Below are 17,774 nucleotides of genomic sequence, written 5' to 3' on the forward strand. Positions count from 1 at the left end.
ACTCTGCTGTAAACGGCGTCGAATGGTACGCGCAGACACTGGATGATGCGTTAGAGACTGAATGTGCTGTGGTATGGTTCGTGATGTGACTGAGCGATCCGTCACTGCCATGCGCACAATGTTCCTGTCATCACGTGAAATGGTGCACTGAGGTGGATGCGATCGAACACGTAGGCCCGTAGTACCCTCCTGCATCCAACAGTCATATATCCGCATTACAGTTGTTTGGTTTCGTCCAACACGACTACAGATTTCCCTGAAAGATAATCTACACTCCTGGTAGGTCACTATCCTTCCTCTGTCGAGCTCGAATACTTGATCAAATGATGATCGCATTTTATTACAAGGCGTAATTGATCCTTTTTTTTTGAAAAAAACCACAAGAAAAGCACAATTGCCGAACTTGTAATCGTCGAAACCTTCAAGCCTTAAATAGTGCATTGAAGTGGCGCCATGGGCGCGCGTGATGTGCGTCTGCGCTGAAATTCTAATCATTGTCATATCTCACCTCCGCTAATGCATGTTGTAATAACAACGTTCTGTTTGCCTTGCAATTTGCTTAGGTAAGAACTAAAGAAAAGTATTTCGCTAAGTCGTAAGCATTGTAGGATCGTACTTTCTTTAACACAAACTCGTACTTTCTTTAACACTTAGTAGCTAGATCCTACTAAGGACCCTTTTGACTTCTTGTACAGGCGTAAAGAATACCAGCACAAAAGATGGGTAAAAATAACCCTTTCGTATTCGTTGAACTCTGAACAGAAAAGGCATGTACTTCGTGCTTGCAATAACACCGACAACCTGCGGTGGAACCTAAGAATCGTTACACAATAAATTCAAAAGATAAAGAGTAGTGTTGGACTAACAATTTAAGTTAAGGCTAACTAGGTTGACTCAACACCCTACCCGGCGTTATACTTATTAAATGGCCAAAAAGGGTGAAAAGAGGTTCTGAATAAACTACAAGATTCACCCGTTTAAATGTTCACTTTATTTAACTTTAAATTTGCATCCTGGCGAGGAAATGTGAGGGCAAAATAAGAGGTTCATTAAAGGTGTCAAACTTTATTTTAAGTATTTTATTTCGACTAACAATCTGTTATGCGAAATAAGGGAAATCGTACAGCATGAAGGAACAATGAAATGCCATATGTTGCCGCAGTAGCGCCCCTGTCGCGTATTCTTTACGGACAACACTTCGTTTCTAGTGTGTTGTCAAGATTTGCTATTTTAACATCATTCTTTTTATCTTATCTTCAGCAAGAGAGTAGATTTTTCGGGAAAATGGAGCTCTTTCACATGGATTAGATGGTAGCAGAAAAGTGAAATATACATAAAAAGGTTACCGGCTTTTTTATGCATGTTTCACGTTTGAGTGACGATTTTATTTAACAGATATTCTTACTTTATTTAAACAGGAAGAGATATTTAGTACATAGCAATCAAACGTGATTACAGAATACATTCAGTGCATTTAATTCTGTACTCATATGTACTCAAATATTAATTAAAGCGAATTTCTTCTTGTATGTGTTTCATCCATTTGCTGATTCAGATGTCCAAGAGTAACTCTTCGACTAACAATTTTTCCGCAAGGCTAATTTCCATCGTTGGGATATCTTTAACAATTTCTTCTCTCAAGCTTCTTGGACACATGGCCTTCTTTTCCATCCAGTCAATACGACGGCTTACTTCTAGAATAGCATCTTTCACCGCACTGCCACAGGGTACTGAAACAGCATTGATGGCACAAGCAAGATCATAGGCGAAGTTCCTACCCAGTGAAAAAAATAAGAACTAATAAAACATAACCGTGCTTCTACATAAATTATAATTCTGTCTGTAAATAGCACAGATGCATATCACTGTAAATACATTCATTTACTTTTTTGTCTTTTGCCTTTAAGGTATGTGCCTGCATAAGAAGCACTTTTTTTTTAAATGCATAAAATTTTAATTAAACATACATGTTTTTGAGTAAGATGGGACATAAAACCATAAATTTAAATGGGATTTTACAGAAATTTTCATTAATGTTTTAAATAGAGGCAATATTTAGAAGAATTGTATTGAAAATTTTCATTTACGCCACATCTCCTACAGCAGATTCTAATGAATATACTTCAATAATTTTTACACAGTATATAAATAACATGCTTCTGTAGCAAAAGATTTGCTGCAGTTTTAAAATTTTTTGAAATATTCCAAACGTGATATAAAAACTCAAAATTAAAACAAAAAAAAAATATCCTCTTTTCTTTAAAATACTGTCAATAAAATCAATCAATAAAAAGAAAGAGGTGAGATTTTGCTACAGAACACAGCTAAAAATGAATAAAACATTTTGGCAAAATTTCATTTTAATATTTTAAATACATTTTGAGAAATGAATGTAATCACAATCAAAAGTAACGAAAAACACAATTTGTCAGAAAATGCATTTAAAGATTTTAATACTTCACAAAATTAAATTGTATCACTTTTTAAATTGTAGATCATACTGGAAATCAGTTTTTCCACCTCTAAAGCCGTAGAATTTGCAGTCTGTTACGATATATCGAAAATATTAATATCAAGAAATGGATTTTAAATGAGTGAAGCAATCGGCTGAATTTCTAAAAAATTAGATATTTTAATTTGGAAATTACTTTTAACTCGTTGGTATTTTCCGGGCATTGAATTGTTTAACTTTTCGTTTATTTGTTTATATAGCTCTCCATTTTCGTAAAGGGGCAGAAACACTCTTTATTTGGGATATTCAGAAATTCAACTTTGAGTTAAAGGTGTTTATACTTCATTACCTTGAAGTTTAAGGCTTAGTTCATTTTCTTTGTCATGTATATAGGGAGTTCTAAATCAGAGAACCAACTATGAGCACAGTTTCGTTTCTAGTTTCTAAAAACTATTTTATCTGTGGAAGAATTTCTGAAGTTTTTGTAGGACGTTCGCCTTATTATGCCATCTTATTTCAGTAAAGTTCCATATCAGAGAACTTTGAACAATCTATTCTGAAGCGGTCTGGCGCAAATAAAATTTACAGTTATGAAACAACTTTCATTTGTACATAACGAAACTCTTTTGCACATAATGACTGCTGGTGGGCAATGCAGTGGTAGCTAAAACGTTTGGAATGTCTGCACCATTCTTATACAATAATATGAACCAATAGCAAAGCCAGTGATGACAGGTGAAGTGTTCGTTTTTAAAGATACAAATTTTTGAAGACTAAGTATAATTTCGATTGTATAGTTTTTAATACCTTTGTATATGTCAACTCCGCGAGTATTGCTTTATAAAGATGAAACTGACAGTATATCTTAAGAAATAGTTGAAGACGATCCTTATAAAAATACTTACTTGAGCTACATTTACAGATATCTGTTGATTCGCGACACTGTCAAAATTACACTCAGCAAAGTTGCCCAGCAAGACATCTAGTGTAAAAAAGCTAAATTAGAGTGTAGGCTAGTGGAAAATAGAGTGTTTGAAAGAGGTGCCTATTTAGAATTCAACTTTTCCTTTCTCCCCTTGGTACTTGACTTCGTAAGACTGAGAAGAGGGCAGATGTGCAACGGGAGCCAAATCAAAAAGGTGCACGTGTAGCTCGCGAGCTACGGGTGGGGTCCCTCGCTTATAAGCTGTGTTCACAAATTCCAGTCTTTATTTTCAAAACCGTTGGAAGTAGAGCTATGCTAACAGTTATGTCAATCTTTCATAAATAACGACAACTAGCCTTTTTTATGTCCCTCCGTTTCTTTTATTTATATTCAGGAAGATCTTATAAAAGCCACAATATAAAATGTGTAACTATCATAGAATTAAAATGTACTAAGTCATTTTTAGTTTTATAGTTAGAAATCATATAAGAAAAGAGCACACAAATAAAAAGACAAAGTGTTTGTATTTCTATCAAAATAATATATCTTTAACTCAAAAGATATTTTTAAAACAAAAATTGTTTCGGTGAGAAACATTACGCACTAGGACTTTAGATGAAATGTATAAAATTGCAGAAATTTAAACATAAAGTCTTCTTCGGAATGAAGATATAACTAAATGTATTTTTTAACATGAACACCTGATTTTTAGTTTCGTTAACATTAGGAAAGTAAAAAGGCATGACAGAAGAATATAAAATATATTTACATGCACATGGCTCTCTTCCAGTCCTCATCGGAAAATTCTTCACTCGTAGTATTCAGGTAATCTACGTAAGCCCTAAATACTGTTCTGGTCTTTTCGGAACATTCTCTGATTACGTTTTCTTTGATACATCCTATATTGGGCCCAATGGCTGTTTAACAGAAAAATGCCATTAAATATAAATAAATTTAAAATCTGTTTTAAATATGTAAAATAATATTAAATGTTTAAATGTCTTAAATTTGCGAATTATAGACCTCAAAGTGCAATCTAATATTCTACAGAAGAATTCACCAATAAAATTTCTAAAACTTCAAAAATATTTTTTTATAATATAAAATTTTGAATTCGTCATTTGAAATGCATACTACATTTTTGTGCTTACGTGTTATGGTTTGGACTGTGGAAGGTGGCTACCATCGAAACATGAAAGTTGATAGTGATTGTGTGAAAAAAGCTCCAATCCTGTTCAAGTCTAACCATTCTGATACTTATATGCTATCCCATCGAGCGTGAAAGTTGACGACCATTGAACCATAAAATTTGGCGTAGTTCTCGCCAAAACTGCGTCTGTCGTTTTCATAGAATTATGAAGGAAATGATGTTTATGGAAAAATTAGTGTTCGACCTGCTTTTTGCACTTCGTAAAAAGGCTTTCATCGCTTTTTAATGCCTTGTTAGGGGTTAGGATTCCGATTTTACCGAAACCTCTGTTTAGAACTTTATGAGCACAAACGTTATGCAGGTTAACTGTTCAAATTTATCATTGTTTGGTCGATCCTATTCAGCTGACCATATCGTGTCAGCAAATACACACTTCTTTTGAAGACAGGATTACATAATGAAAATAGTCTACTACTTGGTGTTTTTAAAAGCAGGTGCAATAAGTTTTCGTAGAATGGAATAGAAAAATACAGCAATAACAGTTAATTTATGTCCTTATTCATAAAAACAATGTGTTGCTTATCAAGAATCAATTATGGCTTCGTCAAACGAAATCGCGGATGCTATGTCTGTTGGTACATCTTACATGCATGCACACACACAGACACTCACTCACAAAAAAGGGACAGTTCTGTATCTGAGCCGAAATTTAACTTGCGTTCTTCATATCTCGAAATCCCGACTTAGTATATATATATTATATTTATATAGACAATTGTTCAAACATAGACACAAAATTTGACACAAGACAGACATTTGACACAAAAATCGAACATTTTCTAAAATGATATAATCTGGTTTTTTCCATATTTCGATACGTATTATCTCGTATATGACTATGAAACTCTCTCCAAGCAGCAGAATTAAACGCCAGTTATGAATACCCGTGAATTGTCAGCACACTGAAAACATCTGTGCTTTCGTTTGATGTAGTTCAGAGATTCTCGATAAGCCATCGTTTGTTTTTATGAACAAGGCTATATATTAACTGTTTTTGTTTGCTGCACTTTTCCTCTCAGATTAAGAGCCCACCAGCGGCCGAGCGGTAAAGTCGCTGAACACTGGTAGGTCGGTCCGAGGTTCGAATCCCTTGAACGGGCTGGCTGCATGGGCGTTTTCGTGGTTTTCCCCATGTTTAACGTGTATACGAGCCAGTTTCCCTTAGAAAGTCCTCCACGAAGGCATCCCTTCTCTTAGGCAGATAGCCCTCGAGGCTTGCCATAATTACACACACACACACACCTCTCAGATTAAGGGGGAAAAAAACTTAAATTTGGAACCTGCTTTCCACAGAGTAGAAAATAATTGATTATTTTAAAAATTATGCAAATATACTATGAAAATAACTCTATACTGATGCGCAAGATAAGGTCTGCTGAATACGGACAACTAAACAATTATAAATCGGAAAAGTTCCCGAGGAGGAGTTAATACTCCTAAAATTCTAAACAAAAACTCCGACAAAATTGAAGGGTCTATTGTTTTAGGTTAGAAATCTACGAAACCTTTTTTAATAAGCGCAAAAACGAAGTGTTGAACTATCAGTTGTATATAAAATAAAGATTACAGATGTGTCAGTTACTTCAGAAATCCTCATGTATGATTGGCGCAAAACTGCAGAGATCTTCTTGAACGTTCATGCTTTGATGGCAGCCAACTGTCACGGACGGCATAATACGTAAGACGTCAATTTTTACATGTAAGTTAAATTAAAGATTTTACTTCTCACAGAAAGAATAATTTTTGCCCACCCGTTTAGCTTTTAAATAGTCGGATAAGGTGTACTAAAATAGTAAATTTTAGATGAAAAACGAGAACTACAGGCGTTACATTGTTCGAAAAGAATAACTAATAAATAAACATTTTACCTTCATTAAGACTGGAACCTTTGCGGCAGACATCTTGCATAAGTTCAGTTTGTGCAGTTATCTCTCCAAGCTCGGGCCTTTCGCATTTCATAGCATGATCCTGCCTGCACTTACCCTCGTCCAGTGCCAAACTGTAAAAAGGGCCAATGATTTAAAATGCACAGGTATTTTAGAAATTTTTTGATACATGAAAACCACAATTTGAATTTCGTTAATCGGCACAGTAGAACGGGAGATATAGAACTGTCCTTTTTTTTGCGTAGTGTGCTTAGGAATACCATAGTAGTTGCTGAGAATCATAGGGCAGACATACCTCAAGCTAGTAGATAGCAAGTAAATTACTTAGGCTAGATTTCCAAGCCGGAGAGTTCGCTGCGCTGGCTTAGCAGAGAGATCCAGTATAGCGGAGCTACCGAAGTGGATCATTAGCTTCATATAATTTACATTTAACATAATGACTCCATTGAAAAGTGTTTTTTTTCCTTCATTATTATACGTTTAGGTTTATAGAAATGTCTGTACACTTTATAAGGTATTTATACCGTATTCAATGCCTCTTCGTGGTGTAGTGGTTCTGCACACTGAGCCGGTATTCCAGAGGTCCGTGGTTCGATTCCCGGCCAAGGCGTTGCTAATTTTTCATCTTGCCTCCCTCAAAAAAAAAAAAAAAAAAAAAAACCTAATGGCCCCAGTCGCCCTTTAAAAGGGGGCAGTATATAAGGTATTTCTTCCGCCTTCCTAGCGTGCCTTCTTGGTGTAGTGGTTCTGCACACTGGGCGGGATTCCAGAGGTCCGTGGTTTGATTTCCAGCGAAGGCGTTGTTAATTTTTCATCTTGCGTGACTACAAAAAATACCTAATGACTCTACAACTTTATGTTTCATTAAAATTGCATTGTTTCGCACTTCCTCTTCATTAATGAAACTTATAATATAAAAATTCTCTAGCAGCACAGTAAAATTTCAATATTGTATAGTTCAAAATAGCGAAAAAAATAAAAGTTTTATAAATTAAATAACTTACGGACATTGCTCGTCCAATTCTTTCTCGTTGTTTGGAAAGTCAAAATGTATACCAGAATGACAAATTTCCCAACTGTTCTTCTCACAAATGCTGTCCTTTCCTAGAGCTGAGAGATCAAAAAATGAACGGTTATTTATTAAGCACGAATGGCAACTGTTGTATTCTGCTTCACTTATATTTTACGTTCAGGTTCAAATTCCCTTGCAAAGAAGTTATCAAAAATATTTAGAGGTAATTAGAGACAAATTTCCTAAACAGGCTAAACAGCTAGTGGAAGTAGAAGTGAGAATAATTGAGCTCATTTATGAGAAAGAAAATGGCTCCCAAGAACTATTAGTTTTAAACAGTTTAATATTTGTAAAAGACTACGAATATAGCAATAAATTTTAAAAAAATGTTTGAAAGGCTAGAAAATTTTGAGTCTTAAAACGTAAGGACATCTGGGTGGTGTATATGCAAGCACGAAATCCTAAGAAATATACAAGCCAATTTAAATTTAAAATGCATACATTTTACTTATTTTGTTCTCATTACAAGCAAATATATAGGCTTTGATTAGTAGTATTTGTTTTTTTTTTTTTGAGTTTTGCGTCGGTTTTCAGCGTGAGCGACAGCAAAATAGACAGGCTATATTCCATATTTTCTTGAACGTACTTACTACAATCAGAATTTAATCATTAATGTTTAAATAGGTAATGTAAATGCTAAAAATTAAGTGACAAATCATTTTAAAAACTGCTTCAGCAAAATTTTGAGACAAAAGGTTTATTTAAAATGTATGCCACAGCCTACAGTTAATTTCTCAAATATGAAACTATCCGTATAATTATAGTAATTAATTTTTGAAAACTCAGTAGAAATTAGAATAATGATAATAAGTTCTAAGCTGTGATTTTAAACTGTGGACAGCGCCAGAATGCGAAAGTGAAGTTTGGAAAGAAAATAATTACATCTATTGCAATATTTGCTACTTAGGGATATAGGTGCAACAAAATTTTGCAATGTCCTTATACTCGAAACGATAATTTCGCAAATGAAAGAAAAAATTGTCGGATTCATTTAATGAATACAGTAGAACGCAAATAATGTACCGTGTAAGCTATTTTTTTCAGACTGTCCAATCGAACAACCTTAACTAAAAGAAACATCTTGATGTAGCCATCAACATAACGTTCTAGAATTCAAAGCATGTGGCCTGTTGTCGTCATTACTGATAATCTGATTAAGAATTTTGAAAAGATATGAAATGTGAAAAAATTAGATCCACTGAGAAGCTCTGTGCTGAAGGTTTTACTGTTCAACAATGTTACATAATACATTTTTAAAATGAACTTTAACCTAAAATTGGAAGATAAATAACCTTATGCACGATTTAAAAGATACATGCTTTATACACTGATGAGTATTCAGTAATTATTCAGGAAGAAATACACGCGTCCAACATGTGTTCTATTAGATACGTTTAATATCTAAACGTGATTTTTCAATATTTAAGCAAGAATTTCTTAATGTTCTTCTCATACTTAGGAGAATACTTCAAATGTGAGGAAATTTTGATATCTCTTTCTTATTCTAAATATATTGGTACTTCAATTAAAGAAATGTAGAATAATTTTTTTCCCCATTTTCAGTTCTCACTACAGAAAGAATATAACAAACCTTTTTCATAATTGCGAATAATGATTTGTTAAGAAAAGTATAGACAGACAGACAAAGTAGACAGATGTCTTGTTTTGCACCCGCTAAGTCTTTCTGCACCGATAGCCGAAAAATCAAACTTAGGTGCGAAGGAAAAGTATATAGAAAGAGGGCAATTTCGTATTTCAGAGGAGAGTAAAAAAGAACTTCGTACATTTTATATGAGTTCGAAAGGTCGGGACGAAAAGATAGGACAAAATAAAATTAAAATAAATGGCCCAAATGTAATACGGGAAAAAAAGGGTCTATAGAGAGAAAAGGAAAAGAAGTAGAAAATATCTTAAAATAAGATTGTGTCTATGACTGTAGATAAAAGAGGAGGAAGCTGTTCATTTGCAAAAATTAGTGTCTTAAGAAGCAAACGTAAACTAAGTAAAAAAAAAAGTAAGTCCTAACATGGCAATGTGTTTGCCTTTATCTTGAGACCTAACTACAAAAGACACATAATTACAAATGTAAACGGGTGTGATCATTAGGAGTAACAACTTAACATTAGCGTACGTTTCTTGGTACCAAAGTTCCGCTAGTGTAAACGAGCCTTTACATCACAATTACATCATAATTTTACATCATAATTTTAACTTAAATAACATTAACTATTACCGTTACCAAAAAATTCATGTATATTTAAAAAAAAAAAAAACAGCATTTGACAAAATCATAAATCCATACACAGTGTGAGAACAAACACATCAGCAAAAATAAATAAATAAATTATAGAGTTTATTTTTTAAATATTAATTAAATTTTTATTAGTTAAATATATTTATTTATGAAGTTAACCGTCGTAATTTATTTTAGTACTTGTTTAACAAATTCAAGGCACATTATATTTATGTCATACCTGTGGAAGCGATGACCGAAGCGGTTGCAGTGAGAACCCACATGTTGACTTGAACTTGAGAATCGATGAAGAACTATAAAACTGAAGGAGGCCTGAAAGCTTTATATATTGAAATATCATTAAAGTAAATAGCATTTTTTATACATATCTAATTAAGTTGCGGAAATATGCAATCTACTTCCTTCTCGATCTCTGTGTCTGCCGGATGCCCATTGGATAGTATAAATCCAGTTTAAGCCACAATCTGAGGCCATGCGGAACGTACTTTTTTTCTTTAAATTTAGCACCCTTGAACAGAACTGCGAATTAAAAATAATCTGAGCATTCGCTAAAATTTTAAGGAAAATTAACTGTAGAAAAGTGGCTCAAAAATTATAACGCAAAACAAATCGTTTTCACATTTCCAAAATAATTTGAAACGGAAAGGAAATTTACAGCTTTTAATCTCTTGTTTGGAATATGTTCAAAATATGTTTAAAATGAGAAATAATTCTGCAGTAAGAATGCAGTTGACGGAAATCGCTTACCTTTCAAATCATGAAAATAACAAATCCAAAATAATAAAATAATATTTAAACTGCTGTGTTTATCTCACTACGGTTTCTGAATGACAAAAAAAAAAAAAAAAAAAAAAAAAAAAAAAAAAAAAAAAAAAAAAAAAAGTTTTACTGTCACGTGATTACATGACAGTTATTAAAATCAGCTGTTTGTAGAAACAGAGGTACGTATAGAAATTCAAATCTGATGTACAATGAAGCCTCGGCCCCAGAAGCGGTCTGGAAAAGGTTTTGAAATAATGAATACCTGGAGTTCTTTTCTTTCCTCGTGTTGCATAACGTTTTTTAATGTTTTTTGACACCACTTCACAATCACTATTATTTAATGTGAGAAATTGTAGTAAGTTACCGAAATGTTTGTTGATTTCAGAAAGGAAAGGAAAATTAAGTATGTATTAATTACTAGCTTAATTATAAAAGCTGTTGTTTAAGTGGTACTTGTAGCGCGCATTGCTATTCTTTTAGAATACATCCTTAGGATCAATATCGGAGTAAGATGGACACCGGCATAGATTCAAAGTAGGCTTTGAGGCCTTGTGCCCCGTTTCCGTTTTATTGTCTTGTCGATAATAACACTTCATCTTGTAGAGAGAAACAAGCTTTTAAATTTCAGTTAGAGTCACTTTGGTAGAAATTCGTTTTCATTACGAATAACGAATCTCATTCAAGTAAACTCTTTTGCTAATATTCGGTAATTGGTCAGTTTGAAAAAAATCAAAAGAACCTCATTCTACCCGTTCTGAAACCGTTCAAGAATATACAACTCATTTCAACACTAAAAGTACTGTACCTGTCGTTGCGTGGACGTGAATACAAGCTGGGACATACTTTCAATAGATGAACACACTTTAAATTTTTTTTTTTTGTACTTATTTTATTTCTTATCGTGAAGATTCAATAATTAATTTTTGATAATAAAAGTTAATGAAAAAAAGATAAGGATAAGTTAATTTACGATGAATTTTCGCTCTCAGTCTAACATTGAAAATAGCATAATTTTAAACGAATTATTTTATTTAAAATTTAATTTCCATTTTCGCTGACTTTCTAATTATTTTGAGAACATACATGAAGTCTAAAATTATACTGATTAACTGAATTCATCAATGTAATATATATCTGAATGTCTAATTCGAAGAAAAAATGTAATGTAATAGTTATCTAATAAATTGTGTTTAATGTAGGATCAGAACACATAATCACGATGCAGTTAAATGTCGTCTATATTAGTATTAAAATGTAAAAGTCATACAGAAAGGGGAGAAAGACGGTACCAGTTTTTTTGAGTCACAATTGTTCGGCTATGATAGATAAGTTCCAGTGAACATAGAACAGGAGTCCAGCTTTGAGTTCGAACCTAGGTGAATGGGCTGACTGCATAGTTAGTTTCCGTGGTTTTCGTCATGTGTAGCAAAGTAGCATGTAGTTTTAACTAAAGGATCTGATCTAACAAGTAACATTACAAATGTGGAATTAATCCAAAAATATTCGATTTGTCGGATTTTTAAAATGTATTACTATCGAAATTACAAAAAGTGAAAACCACATTTAAATTACAATTCAAAATATAAATCAAAAATGATAAAATAGCTCATTTTGAAATAAGAAAAATTACAATTACTGAAGTTTTATTAAAATTATCGGATTCATTTACAAGAACTGGAGTAAAATATATCTATCTATCAGGAGCTAATTATAATTAAAATAAATTATGATATAAAATATATTGTCATGACGAGTCGAATGAATAACATAGCATTTAGAGATCTGAACTGCTTAAACGGTTGTAAAAATTATTCATGTAATCAGAATTAAGTAGTAATAATGTCTCTCTTCATAAAACAAACTAATGGTTGAAAGTGAATTATAAATTATGATTTAAAAAAATTAAGAATTATAAAAAGTCACTTTTGAAGCTATTACATAATTGCAGACATATTTTTAAACCTCATGCAAACACCACTAAATTTTTATGTACTATTTTTGTATTTTTAGACATAATTATTAAAACAAGTTAAATACTTTTAGACTAACTGTAATTTACTTTTTTATTTACTTTATCGAAGTTAATAATTTTCTTTTTTTACAAGCAGGTCTTTCAAAAAAAAAATTTTTTTTTTGTTTACAACAGTTGTTTAACATCGTGTTTGTAGAGGATTTGGTTATGTTTTCAGTTGTAGGATCATAATTTTCAGCTATGGGATCAAAGCATAATTTACAGCTAAATTTCTTTAGGCAGGGTGTTTTAAGAACTTGAGAACTTTAAGCTCTTGAGATACAAATTTTTGTATTACAATAAAATTATGTAAAACAGCATTTAAAATATGAGGCATAGGATACAAAAGGCCACCCCTATCTAATATTCTAATTAAATTAACTCGGAAGGGGCTTTGAGTTCCATATCAATAAAAAAATTATTATACAAAATTCGCATGGATATTTTTTAAAGGTAGAATAAAGGCAATAACCAGATATATAAATTAATATGGGAACACCTGGCTGAGATTCTATTATGTCATTTTCAGATACTAAAACAGAAAAAGTCTCGACAAGGGATAAATCAATGAAATCAATGTTTTCCTCCACACAATCATTCCTTTCATTTATTGCAATAGCAATACTTCCAAAAGTACTTGAATTAAGCTTTAAGGGCAATAAGTTTTGCATTCGCAATTTTGACTCAGATTCATAAACCTGTGTAAAATGGAAATACAGTACTGAGAACCAATTTACAAACATAGAAGAATAAAGAAACTGAGCTCAATGAGCCGAGTAACAAAGTAGACATACACTCTTAGGGAAAAAAAAAAAAAAAAAAAAAAAAAAAAAAAAAAAAAAAAAAAAAAAGACGCACGAAGAAGAAGGAGTTATTATCCGAATGGGACGAAAATCGGTAGAAGTGATCATGTACAGAAAAACAAATGATTACAGTTTGAGAAAAATTGGATGATTTATTGAAGTGACAGAGCTTCACAAAGTGAAAAAGTCAGTAACGCGTTTGTCCACTTCTGGCCCTTATGCAAGCACTTATTCGGCTTGGCATCGATTGATAGAGGTTGCGGATGTCCTCCTGAGGGATATCGTGCCAAATTCTGTCCAACTGGAGCGTTATATCGTCAACATCCCGAGCTGGTTCGAGGGTCCTGCCCATAATCCTCCAAACGTGCTCAATAGGAGAGAGATCCGATGACCATTCTGGCCAAGGTAATATTCAGCAAGGACTAAGGCAAGCAGTAGAAACATGTGCAGTGGGGGCGGGCATTATCTTACTAAAATGTAAACCCAGGGTGGCGTGACATGAAGGGCAACACAACGGGCCTTAGAACTTCGTCGACGTACTGTTATGCTATAAAGTTGCGACGGATGACAATCAAAAGGGTCCTACTATGAAATGAAATGGCATCCCAGACCATCACTCCTGGTTGTCGGCCTTTCTGCCGAAAGACAGTCAGGTTGGTATCACACCGCTGTCCGGGGCGTCTCCAGCCTCCTCTCGGGGCTAAGCTCAAAGCCGGACTCATCACTGAAGACTATTCTACTCCAGTCAGTGAGATTCCAGTAGGAATGAGCCCGACACCACTGCAAACGGGCTTGGTGTTGTACAGATGTCAATGGTAGTTGGCGCAAGGGGTGCCGTGACCTCAGCCCCCTTTCTGTGAGCCGTCAATGAGTGGCCCCTCCGGTCACTGAAGCACTAGTTGGACGTACAATCGATGATAATGATACATCTGAGGCTGTGAGTGCCGCTCTGACGATTGCTCAGTCTTCACGTTCTGTCGTTTTTCTAGGCCTACCGCTTCCTTCTTGACGCTGTGTGCGGCCATGGTTCACCCATTCCTGCCAACATCGTCAATAGTAGCATCGCTCCTGCTGAAATGTCGAGCTAATTGCCGATAAGAGCAACCGGCTTCTTTGAGCGCAAGTACACGACTTCTCTCAAATTCTGACATCTGTGCATATCGTTCGCGCACCTGTATGCGAGGCATAGTTACTGTCTACCAGAGTACACGGAATGAATTCGTGAATACAAATTCATGAAGAATTTATGACCTGGAATCGTAATTTCTCTTAAATATTCTGCCAGTTGCGCAGATCAGAGATGCGCTGTAGCGACAACCGTTTATTCATTGGCAGCCAAAACGTAAAATTTTGCATTTTCCGTCGAAACCTGTATGCATATCAAATTGTGTCCAATTTGCTTTGTATCTTCTCGGTGCGTCGTGGCGCATGGATTTTTTTTTTTGTTCTAAGAGGGTATAGATACATATGTGTATACAAATTTTTAAAAGTCGAAGTAGGAGGTGCACATCCACATGTTAAGGCAGTCCAGTATACAATATTTCAACTTTCTGAGGCTACTCGTTTTTGAGTTAAGCGAGATACATACATATATACGTACGTACGTATGTACGCCACGAAAAAATGTCTTTAGAATCCATTTTGAAATAGTTTTATAATTGTTTTTTGGGGAAAAAAGGGTCCTTTATTCTGTCTTTACGTGCAGATGTTACTCAAAAACATCGTTAAATTGCATTCGATTGCAGTCAAAATGGATATTTTCGTTGAAATATGATACCCGAAATTTTTCGAGATTACAATACTTCCTTTTTACTTCGTAAAAGGAAGTAAATAATTCATGCCTAGCTTTTTGATGTTAATAATTCTTGCCTAGCAACTTGCCCAATTCAATAAGTGCATATGTTGTGTGAATCATGGTAACATGAGTTTCTTTAAGTAAGCAGTAGCAAGCAGTAGTGTATTTTGCATCTTTCCATTTGTCCAACCAGTTTACAAACTTATTTAAATACTCAACATTTGAGTCCGCATTTGAAAAGTTAGTGGTTTTTGAAAAAAAAAAAAAAAAACATTTCAGTCGTTTATTTTTAAGAGGTGTTTTGGTATTTACTATTCACTACCGTTTATAAAATAATATCTATATAATTAGCTGTTGATTCATAACTGTCCAAATTATGTTTGTTGCCTAGTTCTGGTAAGGCTGTGATTGCCCAATTATTAAACACTTGTAAAACTAATTTAAAATTCTGCCTTTCAAGATTTGAAGGCTATAAAGCTTTAAGAGTTATAGTTATAAAGTTAATTATAGTTATAAAGCCAGAGAATCTAGTTTTTTCCCCAAAGACATTTAGTTTTATTGGCAAAGAATAAAGGTGATAAAATGTTTATGAATTCAAGAAATGAGTTTGTAATGCATCATAATTTCTGCCTTTAGAAGGAAAAATAACCTAACTTAACTAAGAATCCAAAGTACATTGTAACGCAATTTGCAATGTCTGCGTAAATAAAAATACCATACCCATATTTAATTAAACTATCAAATTCAAGATCATGTATTTTCTTGATGTATTAACCCTCTGAGCGGGATTTCCGTAAGAAAGCACAAATTTCCCAAAACTACTATGAGAACAATTTTTTTTTAAATTTTAGTTTAAAAAACTCTCCTGGTATTTAATACCTGGATTTGTGTACTTTTGATATAATACCTTAATTTCTTTGACATATTTTAATATGCACGTATATATACGTTCTTACAGATGTCACAAAAAATATTCTAGGCCGTATATATTAAGATGGCCTTGGCGCTTAAAGATGCATTAAATACTTCTGCTAATAGTACTTTCCTTATCGATACATCAGTGGCTAAATATGATGGGGCACCAGAAAGTTTTGTTGGAACTGCATCTTTCCTTAGTCTTCGGAATTTTAATGGAGCTTATAATGTTTAACCGGTTTCCTTCGAGATATAGATATACGTTTCCTTTTCAATATCACACGGTCTAAAATGAAAAACTCACACCTATAGAGAAATGTTCACTTAAGAATCTGTTCTACATAAATATACATTTTACAAGATAGAAATCGGTTTTAAACAAATTCATAATGGAATTTAAAACTTATAGAAACTGAACTTTCAGAATATTTTTGTTTGATTTGGATGTCAATACTCATTCAGTATCTAAATTTAACCTGTTATGCACAAAACAACCAGATACAATTATAGTTATAAAGCCAGAGAATCTAGTTTTTTCACCAAAGACATTTAATTTTTTTTGCAAAGAATTAAGGTGATAAAATGTTTATGAATTCAAGAAATGAGTTTGTAATGCATCACAATTTCTCCTTTCAGAAGCAAAAAATAACCTCACTTAACTAAGAATCCAAGTACATTATAACGCAATTTGCAATGTCTGCGTAAATAAAAATAAAACAAAATGCGAAATTTCGCTAGTAAGTTACAAATTTGTTATTTTTGATTATTCTATATCATGCTTTGGCTACATATTATGATTTGCACATCTTGTAATACAATTAATAGCAAGATACCCCTTTAGAAATACCTCAGATCACATTTTTAAAAACATACAAGAAAATTGGGTAATATAAGAAATTCAAGTTAATAATGTGACAAAGGTAGTTATTACAGCAGTATATAATTTTACAAAAGAATATCGTATCTTAAGTAAGAACTATTAAAATATTAACAATAGTAATAATAAATATAAATTAACTGACCTTGGAATTTTGGGTTGGCTGAAAATTGTCTCGGGTTATTGAATATATCCATTTTTCGATCTTTTGGAAAGAAAATCTCTTGGAAAAGAAAATACATGGACACGGGATCCACCATTATAATTTCGCTTACATAGGAGTACACTACATTTAAACACCATAGCGAAATTGTATACCTGCCTTAAAACATAGTAATACTATAAAAATAAGTGACGATGATTATAAAACACGTGGAAGTGCAACGATCATACCACACATTGACGAATTCACACCTGCAACTTCATTCAGCACTAAGCCAAAGTGTGATGACTCATAGCTTCATTCTCGTACCAGTATTCCGGCTTTGTACTGTAGGTGGCGTAGGCACGGCCTTATCGCCTAGTAAGTTTGCCTAGATACATGGCCAACGTCATGTCAAGTAAGAATATATACCAGGTAACATAAAAACAGCATTTGTTTCTTTTTAGTACTCCAAACACAAAAATAAATAAAAGGAACTTTTCTAACAAAGGATGTATTTTTTTATGCTTTTTATATAAACCTTTATTTTCAGTTTAACGGAACCATCTGACAATATACACTCTTTTGCAAAAAAAAAAAAAAAAAATCGAAGCAGCAAGAAGGACTTTTGAGATCGTGACGAAATTTAGTATGCAAAAACATCTTGATC

The 17,774-nt window shown here is 33.3% G+C and overlaps 1 protein-coding gene across 1 annotated transcript; it reads right to left on the reverse strand.

Moving 5' to 3' along the window:
- Positions 1-1,382: 1,382 nt before the first annotated feature.
- Positions 1,383-10,178, reverse strand: LOC118202865 (uncharacterized). The gene is made up of 5 exons (XM_035375074.2): positions 10,020-10,178; positions 7,478-7,583; positions 6,456-6,586; positions 4,147-4,294; positions 1,383-1,774 (listed from the first exon to the last, which is right to left on the reverse strand). Exons 1-5 carry the CDS (start codon positions 10,060-10,062, stop codon positions 1,552-1,554), a joined length of 651 nt encoding a protein of 216 aa, XP_035230965.1. The 5' UTR covers positions 10,063-10,178; the 3' UTR covers positions 1,383-1,551.
- Between the last annotated feature and the right edge of the window lie 7,596 nt (positions 10,179-17,774).

Source organism: Stegodyphus dumicola, chromosome 3 (genome assembly GCF_044657685.1).
Source record: "Stegodyphus dumicola isolate Sdum_Otavi_A_Nest chromosome 3, ASM4465768v1".
Taxonomy (NCBI): domain Eukaryota; kingdom Metazoa; phylum Arthropoda; class Arachnida; order Araneae; family Eresidae; genus Stegodyphus; species Stegodyphus dumicola.

Bases quoted from the DNA above. Each gene is read 5' to 3' on its own strand.
- LOC118202865 (XM_035375074.2), bottom strand. From the start codon at position 10,062: ATGTGGGTTCTCACTGCAACCGCTTCGGTCATCGCTTCCACAG. The intron at 6,587-7,477 runs GTAAGTTATTTA...CCCTTTTTACAG, and splicing joins GAATTGGACGAGCAATGTCC to TTTGGCACTGGACGAGGGTA. The intron at 1,775-4,146 runs GTAAATATATTT...TTCACTGGGTAG, and splicing joins TGGAAGAGAGCCATGTGCAT to GAACTTCGCCTATGATCTTG.